Here is an 18,836-nt window from a genome sequence, read left to right as displayed (position 1 = left end):
ATAAAATTATTTTTTTCATTTTAACTGTGGCTTATTTCCCATATAAATAATTAATCATAAAAATGCCACAAGGAAATAGCTTCAGAACAACATTAAAAAGTTGTTTAGAATTAAAAACTATGTCTCAATATGCAATTACATCCTTCTAATTGAAATATTGTGAAATATAAAGGTACTATAATCTTGAGCGAATTTCATATTTTTTGACACACCTCGTATAAAACCAATAAAAGTTGATATATCATGGTTGTTTCTTAAATTTTAGACCATGCAGAGCTTTTTATGAAGAATAACTTTTTTTCGTAAAATGAACAATAAAAGAGTTATCATATTTGTAATAATTAAAACGATGTTGGGTATCCATATGTTTGAGAAAATTTTTTTATTTCGATTAGAAGCATGTAATTGCATATTTGACCTTAGTTTTTAATTCCAAACAACTTTTTATCATAAGAATTTTCGATATTGAGAGAAATAAAGGTACTTTACCCTTGACCGAAATTCGTATTTTTTGACATATCTCGTATAATATTGAGAAAATTTGATATCTGATGATTGAATCTTAGGTTTTGTGGCATGCAGAACTTTTTATAAAGAATAACTTTTTTTCGTAAAATTAACAATAAAAAAGTTTCCCATATGTTTCCAACTTAACTAGACACGCTGTATATATAATCAAATTCCCTTCTACCTATTGGTGTCGGGATTACAATAATAACTTAGATATTGTGTACAAATTGAATGTATTTTAAATATACCTTTTATAAAGGATTTTACTGTTTTTTGTAAAACAGTTATTCTTAGCAGTAGTACAAGAATCTTGGCAAGGAGTGCAAGGTGGCAACTATTTGTTAAGCTGTCACAGTTGGGCAGTGGACACAGCTCCTGTTATGATTAAGTGTGCTTGTCTTTGAAGCTTATTCAGCTTCTCTTCGGTGGTCTTTAGTTGGCATTTAAATCACCATATTATGTTTTCCCACGTATTCTTCAAAATTTCCAAAGGGAAAGCTTTACCTTATTGGTTTTTCTTACCAAATGGGTGTTCCATATAAGCTGCTGATCTAGATATTTGCTTTCACTCGCCTTTTAACAGTTTATTCATACAGAGCGGGCATCTAGATGTTATCTGGATTCCTTGTAGTAGGTACTGACTACTACTGTTTTACTAGGATTCACGCATAATTTTCCCTGTCGCATCATCTAATAGGGATATTTAATGTTCTTTGGCTGTATAGAACATGACCATGTTACTCTACTTTTGATATCGTAATACTTATCAAATCCATCAGCGATGAATTAATAAATTGATTTAATAAATATAATTAGTAGAAAAACTCATACACATATTCTTATATATATATTTTAATTGGTTGCCAATTAAATAGTGATCATAATTATTTTTGATGATAAGCTTTACATTGTAATTGCGATAATTATTAATCAATTATTTTTGATGTAACAAATTAATCATTTTTATGTCAGTTATACGATATCAGCCAAAACAAACAGTACCAAAATTGTTAGAGCTAAAAAATTGTTTTGCTCTCTATATTTTTCTTATATTGCATAATTATGTGTACCTAGGTACTTAGTACTTTAATAAAAGGTTACAACAAAACATGTCATTTCCGTCTTTATTTCGACTAAAAAATTTTGCAAGGAAGTATTATTTGACTAACTTACTCAAAAATATACAAGAAGCATAAAATATGTCATACCTCAATGAAATCTCAAGAAAAACAAAGCTTCGAAAGCCAAAAGACATAATTGTTTCAAAAAATGTAAACAATTAATAGCTGTTCACGTGAACTCATAACGGTTTGACGCAGCCATGTTGTCTTTTTTAAAATAGAAAGAATTTAGATGTCTTCTTCTTCTTCTTCTTGTAATAGGACTATGTCCTGTTTCTTCTGTTACAGTCTTTGCTGCGATCCGGAGCTCCAACTCTCGTACCATCGTTTTTTGGGTCTTCCTATGGGTCGCTTGGTGTTGGGCTTCTGTGTTTTCGCCCAATGCGCCATACGTTCAGGGTCCATCCGATCTACGTGGTCCCTCCACATGCGTCGTCGCGCTCTTGTCCATCTCACTACGTCCTGAACGCCTAGCTCTCTCAATGTGTCTTCGTTTCGTACTCTATCTCTGAGTGTGATACCTCTTATGGATCTTAGGGTTTTCATCTCTGTTCTCATTATCTGTTTGGTCTTTGTTGTCTCGGCCCTTGTCTCAGCTGCGTATGTCAGTACGGGTCTAACACATGTCTTATAAATGCGGACTTTGCTTTCGGTGCTCATATATTTATTCCGCCAGATTATATCCCTCAGGAAACCAGATATTCTCGCTGCTTTCATTGCCTGCTGTTTTGATTCTTGCCACAGATGCCTGTCGCTAGATACTTCCACACCTAAGTATCTGCAATCCATTACCTGTTCGATTATATGGTCGTCCACTACTAACTTACATCTAATTGGGTTCCTGGATATTACCATCGATTGGATTTTCTCTTTGAATAGTGTCAGGTTATACTTTTCGGCGGTTATTTTGAATTTTTGCAGTAGGCGTTGTAAGTCATCTTCGTTCTCGGCTATTAAGATTGAATTTAGATGTGAATTTATTAATTTTAAGAGGAAACAGTAGCGATCAACAGGTAGCCAAAACGCGTTCCAAGATTGCGGCTGTAATTTTGAATATTTTTTCGAGATATTTGGCACACGTATTCGTAATATAATAAAGAATGGCGGTACAGAGCCCAATTTGAAAAATATATTAATATGTGGAAATTACTCTGTAATTAAATACAATATTAAAAAAACGAGCCTGTACCGCCATTAAGAAGAACAAAAAAATACACAATCTTCAAATAAATTTTTTATCCGATGCCTAGATTTTGTGTCATTTTGGAACTACTAAAATTTTTTATTTCATTAGTAGTTCCAAAATGACACAAAATCTAGGCATCGGATAAAAAAGTTTATTTGAAGAAAGTGTATTTTTTTGTTCTTCTTAATGGCGGTACAGGCTCGTTTTTTTAATATTTTATTTAATTACAAAGTAATTTCCACATATTAATATATTTTTCAAATTGGGCTCTGTACCGCCCTTCTTTATTACATTATGAATACGTGTGCCAAATATCTCGAAAAAATATTCAAAATTACAGCCGCAATCTTGGAACGCGTTTTGGCTACCTGTTGATCGCTACTGTATCACCTTAAGGGGTTTTTATACCCGAGATCCGTGGCTTTGCCCAGTATTTATGTTTTTTAATGTGTTGTTTGGCAATTGCTCTTCTATGGAGGATTTATAATAGGACGAAGCTCTGATGATGGCACGTAACGTGTTGAAAATACTTAGCTGATTAATCAAAAAAATTATACACACTTTCAATTTTTTTGAGAACATACACCTGTTTGACCTACTTAGAAGTGTTTACAAGTCATACAGTCTTTTTCAATTCTATAATTAATAGTAGCACTGCCACCACTTCATGTACCTGTATAGCTGATTTCTCTAGAAAATAGCTTTAGATTAATACAACTCAGAATCTAAGAGACGACGCCACGTGAAGACATCTGAAGATTTTAAAGGTTGGACCAAAGAATTCCTTGAATATTTCCAAAGATCATATGCTTATTAACTAAGATTTCATTATGATTTAACACAAAATGAATTGGATTCAATCTTAAAATATGTCTCCAAGAATTTTAACGACGGCATATAGAGAATCGCGAGAAAAGACGAAATTAATGAATTAGGCGAAGAGTATGATATTGTAAATTTATGAAAAGTCAAAGACTGTCATGGCTGCGACATTTTCAGAGAAAAGAGGATACAGAAACAATAGAAAATGGTACCAAGGAAGTCGATAGAAAGACAAAAACAAGGAAGACACAGAACGAGATGGATGGAAGACGACCTGAAAACTATGAATGTAAGAGAATGAGGAGAAGGGTGTAAGAGAGGTCCAAATTGCAAGACATAACCAGACAGGTAAAGGTAATCCAAGGTTATGATGCCAAAAGGAGAAGAATATCCAAGTTGCAATAACGATTCCATAATTTGTAAAAAAGCTCGAAAGCATTACCTCGAGCAACTGACAAAACGAGACCAGAAAGACTACCATACCCGAAAATATAACAATCACATCAGTAGAATGGCGAATACAAGAATCGTTAAAACAGCAAGGGACAAATCACCAAGGGCTAGAAGAAGCATCGGCCGACCACGTAAAAATGTGAGTGACAATCTTTTATGGATGTAACAACCCGCCAATGAACAAGCAAAATTATATAAAAGAAGAAGAGGAAGACGAAGAAAAGTATTAGCTTTTGCTATAACTACGGTGTATACATAGATTATCCGATTTGAAAAATTGTTAATTTACGTCCTTGCTTGTGGTGAAATTTTGAAGACCTCTGATATTTACATGAATTTACAACTTGCACTGTACTATGATGTAACAAAGAAATCATTTTCACTAAAATGTCTCGCTAGATTTAAAATAGCTTGAACATAATTTGCATTTGAGTAAGCCCAGGTCTCCAGATCCATATTTGTTTCTACACCTGTAACTGCCAAGTTTGAAACATCACCTATATCAAGATATTTACTACCCCAAATCATAAGGCTCATTAGAAAACCAAACTGAATATTCTCCTTCCATTCCTTTTTGAGTATCTCATAAGGATAAATGTTCTCTACGTCAAGGTCGTAATCTTTTAGGGATTTTGATAGACTATTATAATATATTTTCAAAAAATGCTCCCAATTTTTTAAGGTTTCTTGGTCTGCTCCAGAATAAAATGCGTATGTAAGGTCGTATACCGGAGTTCCTAATGTGGCCATCTGATAGTCAATTAACTTGATATCTTCCAGTTCTTTTGAATCCTAAAAATAACAAAAAACACATCGTTAATAATAGTTTAAGCAATCCAACGGGTACTTAAATGTTACTTCTTTTTTTAGAGAATGGTTTTTATACGCTTTTAATTGTGGATCTTGCTCAATTATTTTATATTACAACTCATATCTACTCATAGTCTAAGAGCTAGTGAACCTTTTGACTAACGGTCGTCCTGTAAGGCTAGAAATTTGTAGAGTGATAATTCATAGCACACCAAAGCTAAAAACCATGACCTGGCAGGCCTCAGCGGTGCACGTGTATCTACCAGGTGAATCGAAAAGTGCAAATTTAGGGGGTAAAATAAACTTTCTCCTGTAAGGTTTAAATTTAAGTATGTGTTTGAGTAAGTCATTTAAAAGAAATGTGTAAAATGACAGGCGATTCTGAAGAGCATAAGACCTTGCCAGGCGAGGGGAAAGATTAGGGGTTTTTCCTAAATTTATTTTTTTTGCATCGAACAAATTTTTTTTAAGTTTTTTGAATCATTCCAAACAGAAAAGGTCTTTGGTGATTTTTCTCTTAAGTTACTAGTTTTTGTTATATAAGCGATTGAAAATTTTGAAAATTGCGAAATCGACCATTTTTAACCCCAAATCGGATATTTATCTAAAAATCTCAAAGTTGCCAAGGTAGGTAGATATTCTTTAAACATTGATTGATGAAATCCCAAAGAGTTTTTTGCAATACAATATCGGAAACCCCTTTGTTTTTTAATTGCTAATCAAGCGGACGCTTCACTGTAGTATAAGTGAGGACGTTTGAGTTGGCATAAATTCATTATCTCGAGAATTGGCAAATTTCAAGAGCAATCTTCAGACAGGTCGATTTTTATTTTTAAATTAGGACTTTTTGGCATATATATAATACTAGTGACGTCATCCATCTGAGCGTGATGACGTAATCGATGATTTGTTTAAATGAGAGTAGGGGTTGTGTGATAGCTCATTTGAAAGGTTATTTAATTCTCTATTCACTAATATAAACAATAACATAATTATTTATACAGGGTGTACAAAAAATTTTTTTTTATTAAATTAACTTTGATTAAATTTGACAAATAGAAGAAAAAATTTTTTTTGTACACCCTGTATAAATAATTATGTTAATGTTTATATTACTGAATAGAGAATTAAATAACCTTTCAAATGAGCTATCACACAACACCTACTCTTATTTAAAAAAATAATCGATTACGTCATCACGCCCAGATGGATGACGTCACTAGTATTATATATATACCAAAAAGTCCTAATTCAAAAATAAAAATCGACCTGTCTGAGGATTTCTCTTCAAATTTGCCCATTCTCGAGATAATGAATTTATGCTAGCTCAAACGTCCTCAATTATACTACAGTGTAGCGCCCGCTTGATTAGCAATTAAAAAAACAAAGCGGTTTTCGTTATTTTATTGCAAAAAACTATTCGGGATTTCATCAATCAATGTTTAAGGAATATCTGCGTACCTTGCCAATATTGAAATTTTTAGATAAATGTCCGATTTGGGTTAAAAATGGCCGATTTCGCAATTTTCAAAATTTTCAATCGCTTATATAACAAAAACTATTAACTTAAGAGAAAAATAACTAAGGACCTTTTCTGTTTGGAATGATTCAAAAAGCCTAAAAAAAATTTGTTCGATGCAAAAAGAATAATTTTAATAAAAACCCCTAATCTTTCCCCTCGCCTGGCAAGGTCTTATGCTCTTCAGAATCGCCCGTCATTGTACACATTTCTTCTAAATGACTTACTCAAACACATACTTAAATTTAAACCTTACAGGAGAAAGTTTATTTTACCCCCTAAATTTGCACTTTTCGATTCACCTGGTAGATACACGTGCACCGCTGAGGCCTGCCAGGTCATGGTTTTTAGCTTTGGTGTGCTATGAATTATCACTCTACAAATTTTTAGCCTTACAGGTCGACCGTTAGTCAAAAGGTTCACTAGTTCTTAGACTATCAGTAATAGTCGAGGAAATGAAACTGAACAAATGGCAAAACCTCGCAATTTTTTGATCCAGCATCGACTTAAACAAAAATTTGGGATTAGGCTCATTTTCCCCTTTAGTTCATTTTCTATATTGAGCCGTTGTATGCTTTTGACTTTTTAAGGGTGAAAACTACCCCTAATTGTAAAAAATTATAAAACAACCTTTTTAAACTTTAATATTGCCAACATTTGGTTCTTATAAGTTACATAATTATTGTTTTATGCTTTAAGATATACTATCATAATATTTCAACACTTTAACCCACCCTTGTTGGAGCTATATATAAAAAATTTACTTATCATAAAAGAATAATTTCGGCTTGCATCGATTTACATAAAAATTTGGGATTAGGATCATCTAACCCTGTACTTCAGCTTCTATATAATGCTTAAGGACGTTGATTATTTTTAGGGGTGTAAACTACCCCTTATTGTCAAAAATTATATAAGACGATTGTAAACTTTATTATGGGTAAATTTGGTTTTGATTGGTTAAATATTGTTTTATGCTTTAAGATATAATATCATAATATTTCAACCCTTAAAAACCTCCCTTAATAACATTATAATTTTTATAAGTAGATAATTTAATAGATCTATACAGAAACAAAAATATAATTAAAGAATTACAAAAACATTTATTTACACAAAATTACCAATTTACAAATATGTACAAATACAAACACAAATAGTTTCTTAGTCATCTTGCACTATACTAACCGGTTCTGTGGTATTATACTATACATACATGAAAATGATCCATAAGAATATTCGACTTTTTCGAAATAAAAATTCGTTTTATAAACATAGCACTTTCATTTTTGGCGACAAAATATAGCATTTAAGCTCTAAGGCTGTGTAAACTAAATTCCGTAAGATCCCTTAGTTTTTAATTGGGGTGAGTTTAAAGGGCTCGAATAAGGGGGTGTTTGCTGGTAAATAGAGGTTTTAAACAGCTATATCTCGCTAACTGTTCACTTTAATGAAAATCTGTGTACAAGGCAATTTTATATATTAAAAAAGCTACAATTTAGTAATCTATCATTTTTTTCGTATCTCCAGCATTTTCGGAGATATTTTGAAGTAAAAGTTCAAAAATACAAAATTGCAAAAAATCAATTTTACTATAAAAACCAACTTTTCTAAAATTTGGCCTTTAAATAGGTCAATCTTCTTGGGTGTATTGATAATATATGTAAATATAAAAGGAATTATATAAAGGTGAAGATCCATCTTTAATTAGGAGGGTAGTTAAGGGGTTGTTTTCACTGATTTTTCGTAGAGAAAAGTAGGTACCGACCTTTTTTTGATCATAAGTAGCTCAATTTTCATGATAAAAAACTGTTATTATTATTTTTTGAAAGGACTAATTGTATACTTGAAAAAAGATTAGTTAAGTTTTCCTTGAAAATAAGTTTTCTCGTTATTCGGCTTTGAATTTTTCAAATTATGCATTTGACGAAAAAAGATAACTTTTAACGTGCCGTATCTCGGTTTGTATTGATCTTAAAGATATTATTGAAAAAGAACTTGGTTTGTGTTACTAAAAGATACAATTTTGATGTCTACAGTTTTTTTGATAAAAAGCATATTTTTCGAGGTATTCTCAAAAAACTCTCTAACGAAGTCGATTTTTTCGTCAAAAATCTGTTACTTTCTAGCGTGAATAACTCAAAAAATATTAGTTTCTTAAAATATTATATTTTAAGAAAATATAAAAAATATTTTTTTCTTAGAACTACTTTTTACAACGATTTACATGGTTAAAATGTAATAAAAAATTCCCACCCCCGAGATGGGGTGGCAACCACCCCCAAGGTTTTAGCGTACAGCAGTATGATATAGAAAATGATCCTTTGACTATACCCTACCTTCTGTGAAAATGTCGAGTAAATCCATGCTGGACGACAAAATTGCGAGCCAAAATGCTTCATTTCCTAGACTATAAGTGTAATTTCCAGATATACATATCCACAGTACTAGGAATAATAAAAATTTTAGACCAAGTGGTAACTGTTTCGTGTTGGGTAAATTGTACGTGATCCACTTTTTTTACTTTAATCGTTTCGAAATTTTATTGGCAATAATAATTTTACTATGCGGATACTTGGAAAGGTGCGCTAAACTTTTTATTGAACAATTTGTGAAAAAAAAAACAGAAAAATCCTTTTTTGCCCTTTTCGTTGCTACATTTCTGCAGCTATACATTTACATTTTAGCAAACAATTTTTTAAGACAAAAATGTTTCTAATTAAATTTCCTACAAGATAGAATAGATTGCAAATTTTATATAAAAAAATTAAAAACAATAACTATAATCATTGCAAAGTTAGCAAAAACCATTAAAAAATGGTCAAAAATCTATGTTTTTCTTAAATTTTTATCAGGTATTTTAAAACCATATTCAGAAGACATTTCTTGTGAAGTTTTGTATGGTGTTTTTTTTATCAAAAATATTTCCCGAATAAATTTTGAAAGTTCGATGTCGTTTATAAATAAATGGAATAGATTAATGAAAAACATTGATTTTTGACATTTACAGATGACATTATATAATTTAGGTACAATTAATTCTATCTTGTAGGAAATTTAATTAATAACTATTTTTGTCTTTACAAAAATTTTCTAAAATGCACAGCTGACTAGATATAGCAAGAAAAAAGAGAAACAAAATTAAATTTATTAAATTTTCTTTATAAATTATTTAATAAAAAATGTAGCCGATCTATTGAAGTTCCCACATAATAACTCATCATTTCTAATAATATTTCGAAGTGATTAAGACAAAAAATAGGATCATAATACGATTTACTCCAAGCGGTATCTGTTCTAAAATTAAAATGCTCCCATTGAAATGAGAGTGTTTTAGAACATATACTGCCCGGTGTATTTCTTTATATAAATAATTGTATTATAATCCACTGTTTCTATATTAACCTATTTCCGGCTCATTGTCATAAAATATCGAGCCGAGAAAAGATCTAATCAGAGTAGTCTGTGAAATAACAATAACTTAAGCTGCGATTTTTAAGCCACCTACCTACATAGACTAATATTTTCAAAACCTAACTTATTGTTCAGCATTTTGTAACTAAAATTTGAATACCATTTAGTTAGAGACAGTTTTTTATTGATAAAGATCAGCATAAAATGTAAGGCAATGACATTTTTATAATTTGTAAAAATTCTAAAATACCAACAATCGCCATCTAAGTATCTTTAACTAAGATTTTTTTCGATGACCCCTCATTAAATTGTAATAAAAATCTATGTTGAATTCGTAGGTTAGTTCTACCTTAACGGTGAACATTTTTAGAACTACTACCAACGGTTTTAACAACAAACGACTATTTTATTGTCATTTTTACATGTCAAATGGAATTTTAAAAGATATAAGACTGAAAACAGTCCTGAAATGCGCACAAGAAAGGATTTCAAGATTACAACAATATCGTATATGTAAAGAGCGTATCCCAAAAATAAGAAAGTATTTAAAATAAATCACAACATTTAAAAACCATAAATACAGTGAGATCTATTGTGTTTAATACTAAACCAAATCGCACAGAAGACATCAAAGAACTACGTCTAACAAATAACTTATACATGTAACAATTTTTATGTAGGAGAAGCCGCAGAATAAACGAGCAAGAAGCATACATCAAAAACAAAGACTTCGATTAATTCGAGATAGGTTCGAGATTATTCAAGATATTCGCACAAATGATTCTGGATTCATGAGACCTTAGGCTCTAAACAAGAAATAAAATGTAACATCGAACAAGCCAGAAGCGTATTTCTTAAATTGAAAAAAAAAATAAACGAAGACGAAATGACGAACATATTAAGGAAAGGATAGTAAAGGGAAAGCAGGTGAACAGACTCCTGAATTCGGTACTGTGGCAAAAAATATAAGAGCAGAAAGTAAAAAACGAATTTACAACACAATATTAAAACCAGTGTTAACCTATGGATCTGAAGTCTGGCAATTAACCAACAAGTACAAAGATAAATTACTAGCCACTGAGATGGATTTTTGGAGGTCATCAAGATGATCTAGACTAGAACACATAAGAAATGACGACATTAGACAACAAATGGAAATAGAAAGAACAATCAGAGGTGACAGCAACGAGCAAGACCAGCAACTCTATGGATAAAGGGCATCTCCAAGGCGATGTCTGAAAGAAATCTAAGAGAGGAAGACTGCCACAATAGAAAGGAGTGGCGATTTGGAACGGAAAGGAGTAGAACGCTATAAAACGGATACTTCCTCTTCTTCTTCTTCTTTTATATATGCAGTACTGCCTGTTTTTCTTTAACGGTGCCTTTCATTCTGCCCCTAAGTTGTCATTCCATGTTTCCTTGGGCGTCCTATACTTCTCCTGCCTAACGGTGACTTGTCCCTGGCTATTCTTACTATCCTTAATTAAGACATCCTGCTTATGTGCTCATCCCACTCTTCTTTTCTGTTCTTTGCCCAGGTATTTATATTGTCTACCCCACATATGCGTCTGATTTCCTCACTTCTTATCCTATCCTGTAGTCCTTTTCCAACAATCCTTCTTAAGATCTTCATTTCGTTGGTTTCCAGATGTCTTCGTGTTTTGCTTGTATCTGGTCTTGTTTCGGCCATGTAAGTCATAACTGGCCTAATAACTGACTTATACCGGGTGTCCACTTATATTTTCCCCCAATTTAACTGCCTATAACTTCTAAACGGCTCAAGATAGAAATATGCTGTTTTCGCTGAAATGTTTTGTTTTAGTAAAAGTTTTGTCTGAATGGATTTCTTTTTTTATATCGCTTTCGAATACGAAAACAAAAATGGCGGATTTTTGAAAAAAAAACGTTCACTTGTTTTAAATGGAGTACTCAGTATATTTTTTTGTAAATTGAAAGAAAGGTCATTCACCTATCCAGCGATATAAAGTTTTTCAAAATCGGTTGTCAAATCACTGAGTAATTAATTTTTAAAATGAGAGGTGCAACGTGGATATCACATACCTAAATAACATAACTAAGCAAATTGATATTATGTTATGTGATCTCCACATTGCTCACTCATTTCACAACCGATTTAAAAAAAAATTATATCACTGGATAGGTAAATGACCATTTTTTCAGGCTACAGGAAAATATACTGGGTGTTTTAATAAAAAAAGTCAACGTTTTTTTTAAAATCCGCCATTTTTTATTTAAAAGCGATATAAACAATGGTCATTTACCTAAAAACTTGAAAAAAACGGTCATTTACCTATCCAGCGATATAATTTTTTTTAAAATCGGTTGTCAAATGACTGAGCAATTAATTTTTAAAATGAGAGATGCAATGTGGAAATCACGTAACATAATATCAATTTGCTTAGTTACGTTATTTAGGTACGTGATATCCATGTTGCACCTCTCATTTTAATAATTAATTACTCAGTGATTTGACAACCGATTTTAAAAAACTTTATATCGCTGGATAGGTAAATGACCTTACTTTCAATCTACAAAAAATATACTGGGTGTTCCATTAAAAAAAAGTCAACAACGTTTTTTTCAAAAATCCACCATTTTTGTTTTCGTACTTGAGAGCGATATAAAAAATTAAATCCATTCAGACAAAACTTTTACTAAAATAATACATTTCAGCGAAAACCGCATATTTCTATCTTGAGCCGTTTAGAAGTTATAGGTAGCAAAAATGGGGGAAAATATAAGTGGACACCCGGTATATTCGGGCCTTTGTTTCCAATCTTAGGTGTTTGTTTTTCAAAATTGTGTCGTGTAGGCATCCGGCCGTTCTACTGGCTTTAATTATTTGGTCTTTCACCTCTTCTTCGATATTGTTGTCGGCTGATAGATTAATTCCCAGATATTTGAAAGTCATTACTTGTTATATAATTTGATTGTCTAACTCCAATTTGCATCTTATTGGATCTTTGGCAATTACTAAGATTTTTGTTTTTTGGGCTGATATTTTCATATTCATTTCTTTTGCGTTAATGTTGAACTCGTGCAATAATCTTTGTAGGTCGTCTTCGCACTCTGCTACTAACACGGTGTCATCAACTTAACAGAGTATTTTTATATCTCTATTGCCCATGTTGTACCCTCTTTTTTTCTTCACTTGTTTTATTATTGCATCCAATATTAGTTTAAACAGTAGAGGGCTTAGTGAATCTCCTTGCCTGATTCTTGTGTTTGTTTCTATGGGTTCTGTTATTATTCCATTGACTTTCATTTCTATTTTATTTCTTACATATATGTTTTCTATCAGTTTTATGATATCAAGTGGTAAATTTTTCTCATATAGTAGGTGTATCACATCTTTTAATTGGATTCTATCAAACGCTTTTTCTAGGTCTACGAAACAGAAAATGGCTGGTTTGTTATATTCTAATAATTTCTCCGCTATTTACCTTATCACAAAAACTGCATCGTTACATGATCTTCTACTTCTAAATCCTTGTTGTTCATCCGATATATTTATGCACGCCATTATTTTCTCCATAAGTATTTTTGTTGTGAGTTTCAGTATAGTGCTCAGTAAATTTATCCCTCTATAGTTACTGGGGTCTGCCCTATCACCTATCTTAAATAACGCTATTATTTGAGTGGTTCTCCATTCTTCTGGAATTCTTCCTGTATTTATTATTTTACTTATAAGGATATTCAATTCTTTGTGAAGTCTATCTCCTCCGTATTTTAAAAGTTCATTAGCTATTCCATCTTTCCCAGGAGCTTTTCGATTTTTCATCTTTTTTTAGGCGTTCTTTATATCTTCCTCTTTAATTTCTGTTTTCTCATCCGATTCTAATCCTGTTGTTTCCAGTTCTTTATGATTAGCTGTTTGATAGAAGTTTTTTAGGTAAGTTGTCCATGTATTTGTATCAATATATTTTACTTCTATCAATTTCTTCATCTCTGCTCTTTGACCTCTTATCATAAAACCGATACAAACTATATAAAAAAAATTCACCAACCGAGATCTTGATTTAACTTTACGATATCTCATGATAAAATTGTACAGAAACAAAATCCTATTACAATGCATATAATCCTGCTCCTTAGGATAGTTAAAAAACATTCGAATGGACTGACCATGTTAGAAATGGGGACGTTTGAAGACAAATAAATAGAGATCGTGCACTTTTAGAGCCCAGATAAAACATCTTATCTATAACATATATTCAGACACAAGAGAGATAACTTCCTTCAACTAATACTGGAAAGCAAAGTAGAAGGAAATCGTAGTTCTGGCATATGACACATATACCTGACTGCCTAATATCAAGGATTGGACATGATTAGAGCTGCAAACCTTAATAAAATAAAGCACAGAATTGAAACGAACTTGTAGAAGTCATCTTCCCCCTCAATTAGAGATGGCACCTAAAGAAGTAGAAGAAGAAGAAGATCACGAATATCTTGGTTAAGGAACCTAAGGTGTGGTTGTAACGTACAAACAAACAACTAATTAGAGCAGCCGCTTTCAGAGTTAATATGACCATGAAGCTTGCCAACCTATCTAATGAAGAAGCCGAAGATCTACCAAATTACCACAAATGTTAAGTACTTAAATTAATTTTCTTAGTTAAGGAAAAAAATTTGGAAAACAGCAAATTTAGTTTTTACTTACATTATATTTCAACATCATATTGTTGCTCCAGCTATCTCCATGTACAATAACGGAATTCGGTCCTTCATAATGAAGACTACGCCTGAAAATTTCGACACCATTTTTAATATAGGGTTGAATTTTCCTTATAACATCGTTTTCGTTATTCCGCCTTAAAATTTCCTCCATCATAAAAAAATCGTCATGAATTTCTTTCTTAATCATTTCTAGACCTAAAAATCCTTCCCAGTTGTTGGCCAAAGGTTTTGCTAATCTTTGAAATTCGTCCTTCTCATGATGTTTATATGCGAAAGAAAGGGCATGGTATCTACCATATAACTCAAACGTTTTTGTGTATAATTCTGTTGAAACAGGCACTGTTTTCGGATGAACATCATAGTTCTTATATTTTAAATTATCTAGAACAATCTTTTCTTTACCTTTTTCCCTACAGTCTCCATAACAATGAGCTACAATATCCAACGGTATCACTTTGGGAAACTTGCGTTGAAATGCCTGCAACGCTGGCCATAGTTCTGTGTAAAAATAAATCTCGTTCAAATATGAAGACGACAAAAAGTCTATCGTGGTCTCGACTTCACTTACCAATACTATTTTCACAACCAAGTGATCTTCTTTACCGGATATTTTATGTTTTAGAGACAAGAAAAGTATTTCTCCAACAAATCCTTCTCCTTTTTCATTGGTACCGTGCACACTAACTTCAAAATTATCTAGTTTTTCCCCTAAAGAGTTTTCAATTAACTCATTAATATCATCTGGGAGGTTGCTCATTATTCAAATAAACTATACTTATCAGTCGTAAATACACAACACAACTGTGGGATAAACGACTAAACGTCCTTCACGCTGCAAAATTTGCTCTGCTACAGTGTGTCGGCAATGTGGTAGTTATTTTATAATTTATCATAATGGTATAAGGCAGATTACGAAAGTTATTATGTGAACCCAAAAATAAATGTGAACGGTGGTTCAAGGTCATTTTATTTAAGAATTTTACTGTATTTATACCTAAAGCAATATTTTGGCCGATAAGTTTGAAAGATAAGACAAACAATATTATGAAAACACAGGTGCCCGTCATTTATATAAAAATATAATTAGTGACCTATATACAGTCGGAAAAATGAAAGAATACCCATGAACGATCACATCAATCACATATTTTGTATTTGCCGTTTTTCTTCCATAAATAACAAACGAGAGAGATAGATTATTAATAATCTGAATAATACGTGATTGATGCGATTGTTCATGGGTATTCTTTCATTTTTCCGACTGTACACAATGTGGGCTTTTTGTACTTAAAATTGTAGCAGTATGTATTTAATACATAATTCAAAAAATATAAATTTTTAACAGGAAGTTAACTTTTCAAAATCTATAACACAGGTCAATCTGAGTATGAATTTTGAGTATGTACACTGTACCTCTGATTTTGATTACTTATGCCTAACTAAAGAAAGAAAGAAATATTTTTATTTTGTTTTTGTAATTACCAAAACGAAATTTTAATTTCAAATTTTATGAAAAAGCTCTATTTTTTAATTAAATATAAGACTAAACTAATTTTGAATTATATATTTTTATTAATATTATTAATAACTAAAGCTCGGATTATAGACAAAATGCCTTTTTTGCCTATTTTGCCTATTATAATTGTTTTTTGCACTTTTTGCCTTTTTTCGTAAATTCCGCCTATTTGTGCCTTTTTTAAAATTTCATGGTACTACCCATGACATTACTCTATTACTAAACCATTCTATAATAAAATTTTGGGTCAATAATAAAATATCAATGGTTTGTTTATATAACAGATTTCTAGGAAAATGTACCTGATCGAGACTTGAGGGTTAACTATTTGGAAATCCCTAAGCTTTATTAGTTTATTATCAGTTGTACAGTAGGTTACTGTATCAGAGTTTAGTCACAAATTGCTATATCCTAGTTTAGTTTTGTTGCGTATACCGAAAAGCAAAGAACACGTTTTAAAACGTTTTAGACATTTGTGTGAAAAGATGACATCTAAATTAAGGCTATGCGTAAGGTTATGCTAGACATAACTAAATTCTAAAGCGGTTTTAGAATTCTAATTATTTTTTGTTAAATTCTCAGATTTTAAGTAGAAAAAAGTACTTTATTGACCAACATTGTGGGACCCCACTTCATAAACGTAATTTGGAAAAATTAAATTCCTCTAAGTTAGCCCAAATATCTCTGCGGGATAGTTTAAGGTTGATATGAACCCTTAATTAATTTGTTTCTGATCCAAGAGATGGCTGTACTGTAGCATGTTACTGTGGTAACATTTTCAACTTATTGTAGATTTCTACATGATGACTCTGTAATAATCTAGAAACCTGAACACTATTCTGTCCTTACACCCATTGGCTCAATTGGCCCTGTTGCCAAATTGTTTAGACAGTAATTTTATCAAGGTCTAATAACAATGTAATGTTAGCAAGAAACATTTAGTCCATGATGTGATGCCGCTCTCGTCTAAAAAAAATTATGGTTCGGTTTCTCTGCGGATTCCTATTCAGAAATGTTCTCTTTAAGGAAATATGAAGTGCGCAGGGCGAAATTTTTGGCCAGAAATTGTTTAAAATTTTTTTTTAAGAAATTCAAAAGATCATCCTTTTTGCTCGGGAAAATATTTTTTTAGGTTTTTTGGGCCATTCTAACAAGAAAGGTATGTTGTCATTTTTCTCAAAAGTTGATAGATTTCGAGTTAAGGGCGATTTAAAATCTGAAAAATGCGATAATACGTATTTTCGAAGTTTAAAAACTTAGTTTTATGTATATTAATATATCTGAAATAGCCAAGTGCTTGAATTAAAGTTTAAACATTTTTTTTTCAAAATTATGAAGAGTAGTCGGTTCTATCTTAAATTTAGACCGTTCTTTTTAAAATGTATCAAAGAATATATAGTGAGTAGAAGTTTACGGCCCTGTAACGTTTTAGCATAGGATTTTGCGTTCCAACTGAGTAGGTGCTATGGAGGTGCATAGATCTGACAACGTCCGTAGTCACCGTCATCTCACCACCGCCCGCTCTGCGGCCGTAACATCCCTCGTCAACAAGCCTCCTTATAAACGTGACCATATGTTTTATATAAAAGCTTCCTCTATGAGCTATATTATATTCGTTCAATTCGTTGATGTTATTATGCGTCCATCCAATTTTAATGCCGATGCGGCAGGTTATATTTCAACAATCTTCTATTTTGTACGGGAAAATATTTTTTCAGGTTTTTCGGGTAATACTAAATCAAAAATTTTGTTTTCATTTTTCTGACAAGTTTACAGTTTTTGAGTTATAAGCGATTTAAAATCTGAAAAATGCGAACATACGCATATTCGAGTTAGAGGCTTGAAAACTGATAATTATTATTATTTTTGTAGTTGATAAGTGCCTAAAATCGAAGCTTAAACATTTAATTTTAAGATTTTGCTGGGTAACCGGGGCTTATTTCAAAAATAAATCGTTGTTTTTTACTTGTTAATTATGCGTGTTAAAAATAAAATTTAATAGTTATTTATGATATAAGTGTTAAAAGGTGAAAAGTACACGTTTAAGGCAGGCATGTGAAAGTTTGCAGAATCAGCGAAGCGAATTCTGCAATTCACATGAGTGCCTTAAAAATGTACTTTTTAACACGTATATCATACAATATTTTTTCTACAAACGTCTTATATATCAACAATTATAATTTATTCATTCTTATTTACAGGACAATGACAATACCTACAAAAACTTTTACTTGAACTTGACTGACATTCCATTTTTATATTTTTCTTGACATTACATCAAAACCATCTATACTGTCAATACGTAAATCATAACATAACAACTATACGCTGTGAGCCCGTACGTAGAGGGGATATTTATACATTCGCGAGCGCCAGTAGTGACAAGTCTGTAAACGTTTACCGGAAATTTTTGACATAAAACGTCAAAGTGATTAATTTAAAATTAAAATTAAAAACATTAATTATAAAAAATATTAGTTGGTCAAAGCTGTGGTATATATTTTTACCTTAAATATACTTATATTTTAAATACTGCATTTAAGTTTTTTAATGTTCCTTAATATTTAATTATAAATTATTCTATTAATCTTAGCGCCATCTACACGATAATTGTGAAAGTATCCGAAGTAAGAAATTAATATTTCATCAACAGAACGTCAAAATAATTAGCAAAATCTTAAAAAAATCTATTACAATTTAATTACTTTTTAGCGTTGTAAATATTAAGCGATAACAATTAAATAATAAATTTAAAAATTACCGGTGAAAGTTGAATAGTAATCC

At 31.5% G+C, this 18,836-nt stretch overlaps 1 protein-coding gene across 1 annotated transcript; it reads right to left on the bottom strand.

Moving 5' to 3' along the window:
- Window positions 1–1,344: 1,344 nt before the first annotated feature.
- Window positions 1,345–15,405, bottom strand: LOC114325830 (uncharacterized). Its single transcript, XM_028273960.2, has 2 exons — window positions 14,520–15,405; window positions 1,345–4,884 (listed from the first exon to the last, which is right to left on the bottom strand). The coding sequence occupies exons 1-2, from the start codon at window positions 15,291–15,293 to the stop codon at window positions 4,447–4,449; spliced, it is 1,212 nt and encodes a 403-aa protein (XP_028129761.2). The 5' UTR covers window positions 15,294–15,405; the 3' UTR covers window positions 1,345–4,446.
- Between the last annotated feature and the right edge of the window lie 3,431 nt (window positions 15,406–18,836).

Source organism: Diabrotica virgifera, chromosome 6, assembly GCF_917563875.1.
Source record: "Diabrotica virgifera virgifera chromosome 6, PGI_DIABVI_V3a".
NCBI classification, from domain to species: Eukaryota; Metazoa; Arthropoda; class Insecta; order Coleoptera; family Chrysomelidae; genus Diabrotica; species Diabrotica virgifera.
The sequence above is the reverse complement of the archived record's forward strand: the minus strand, read 5'-3'. Positions and strand labels throughout refer to the sequence as shown.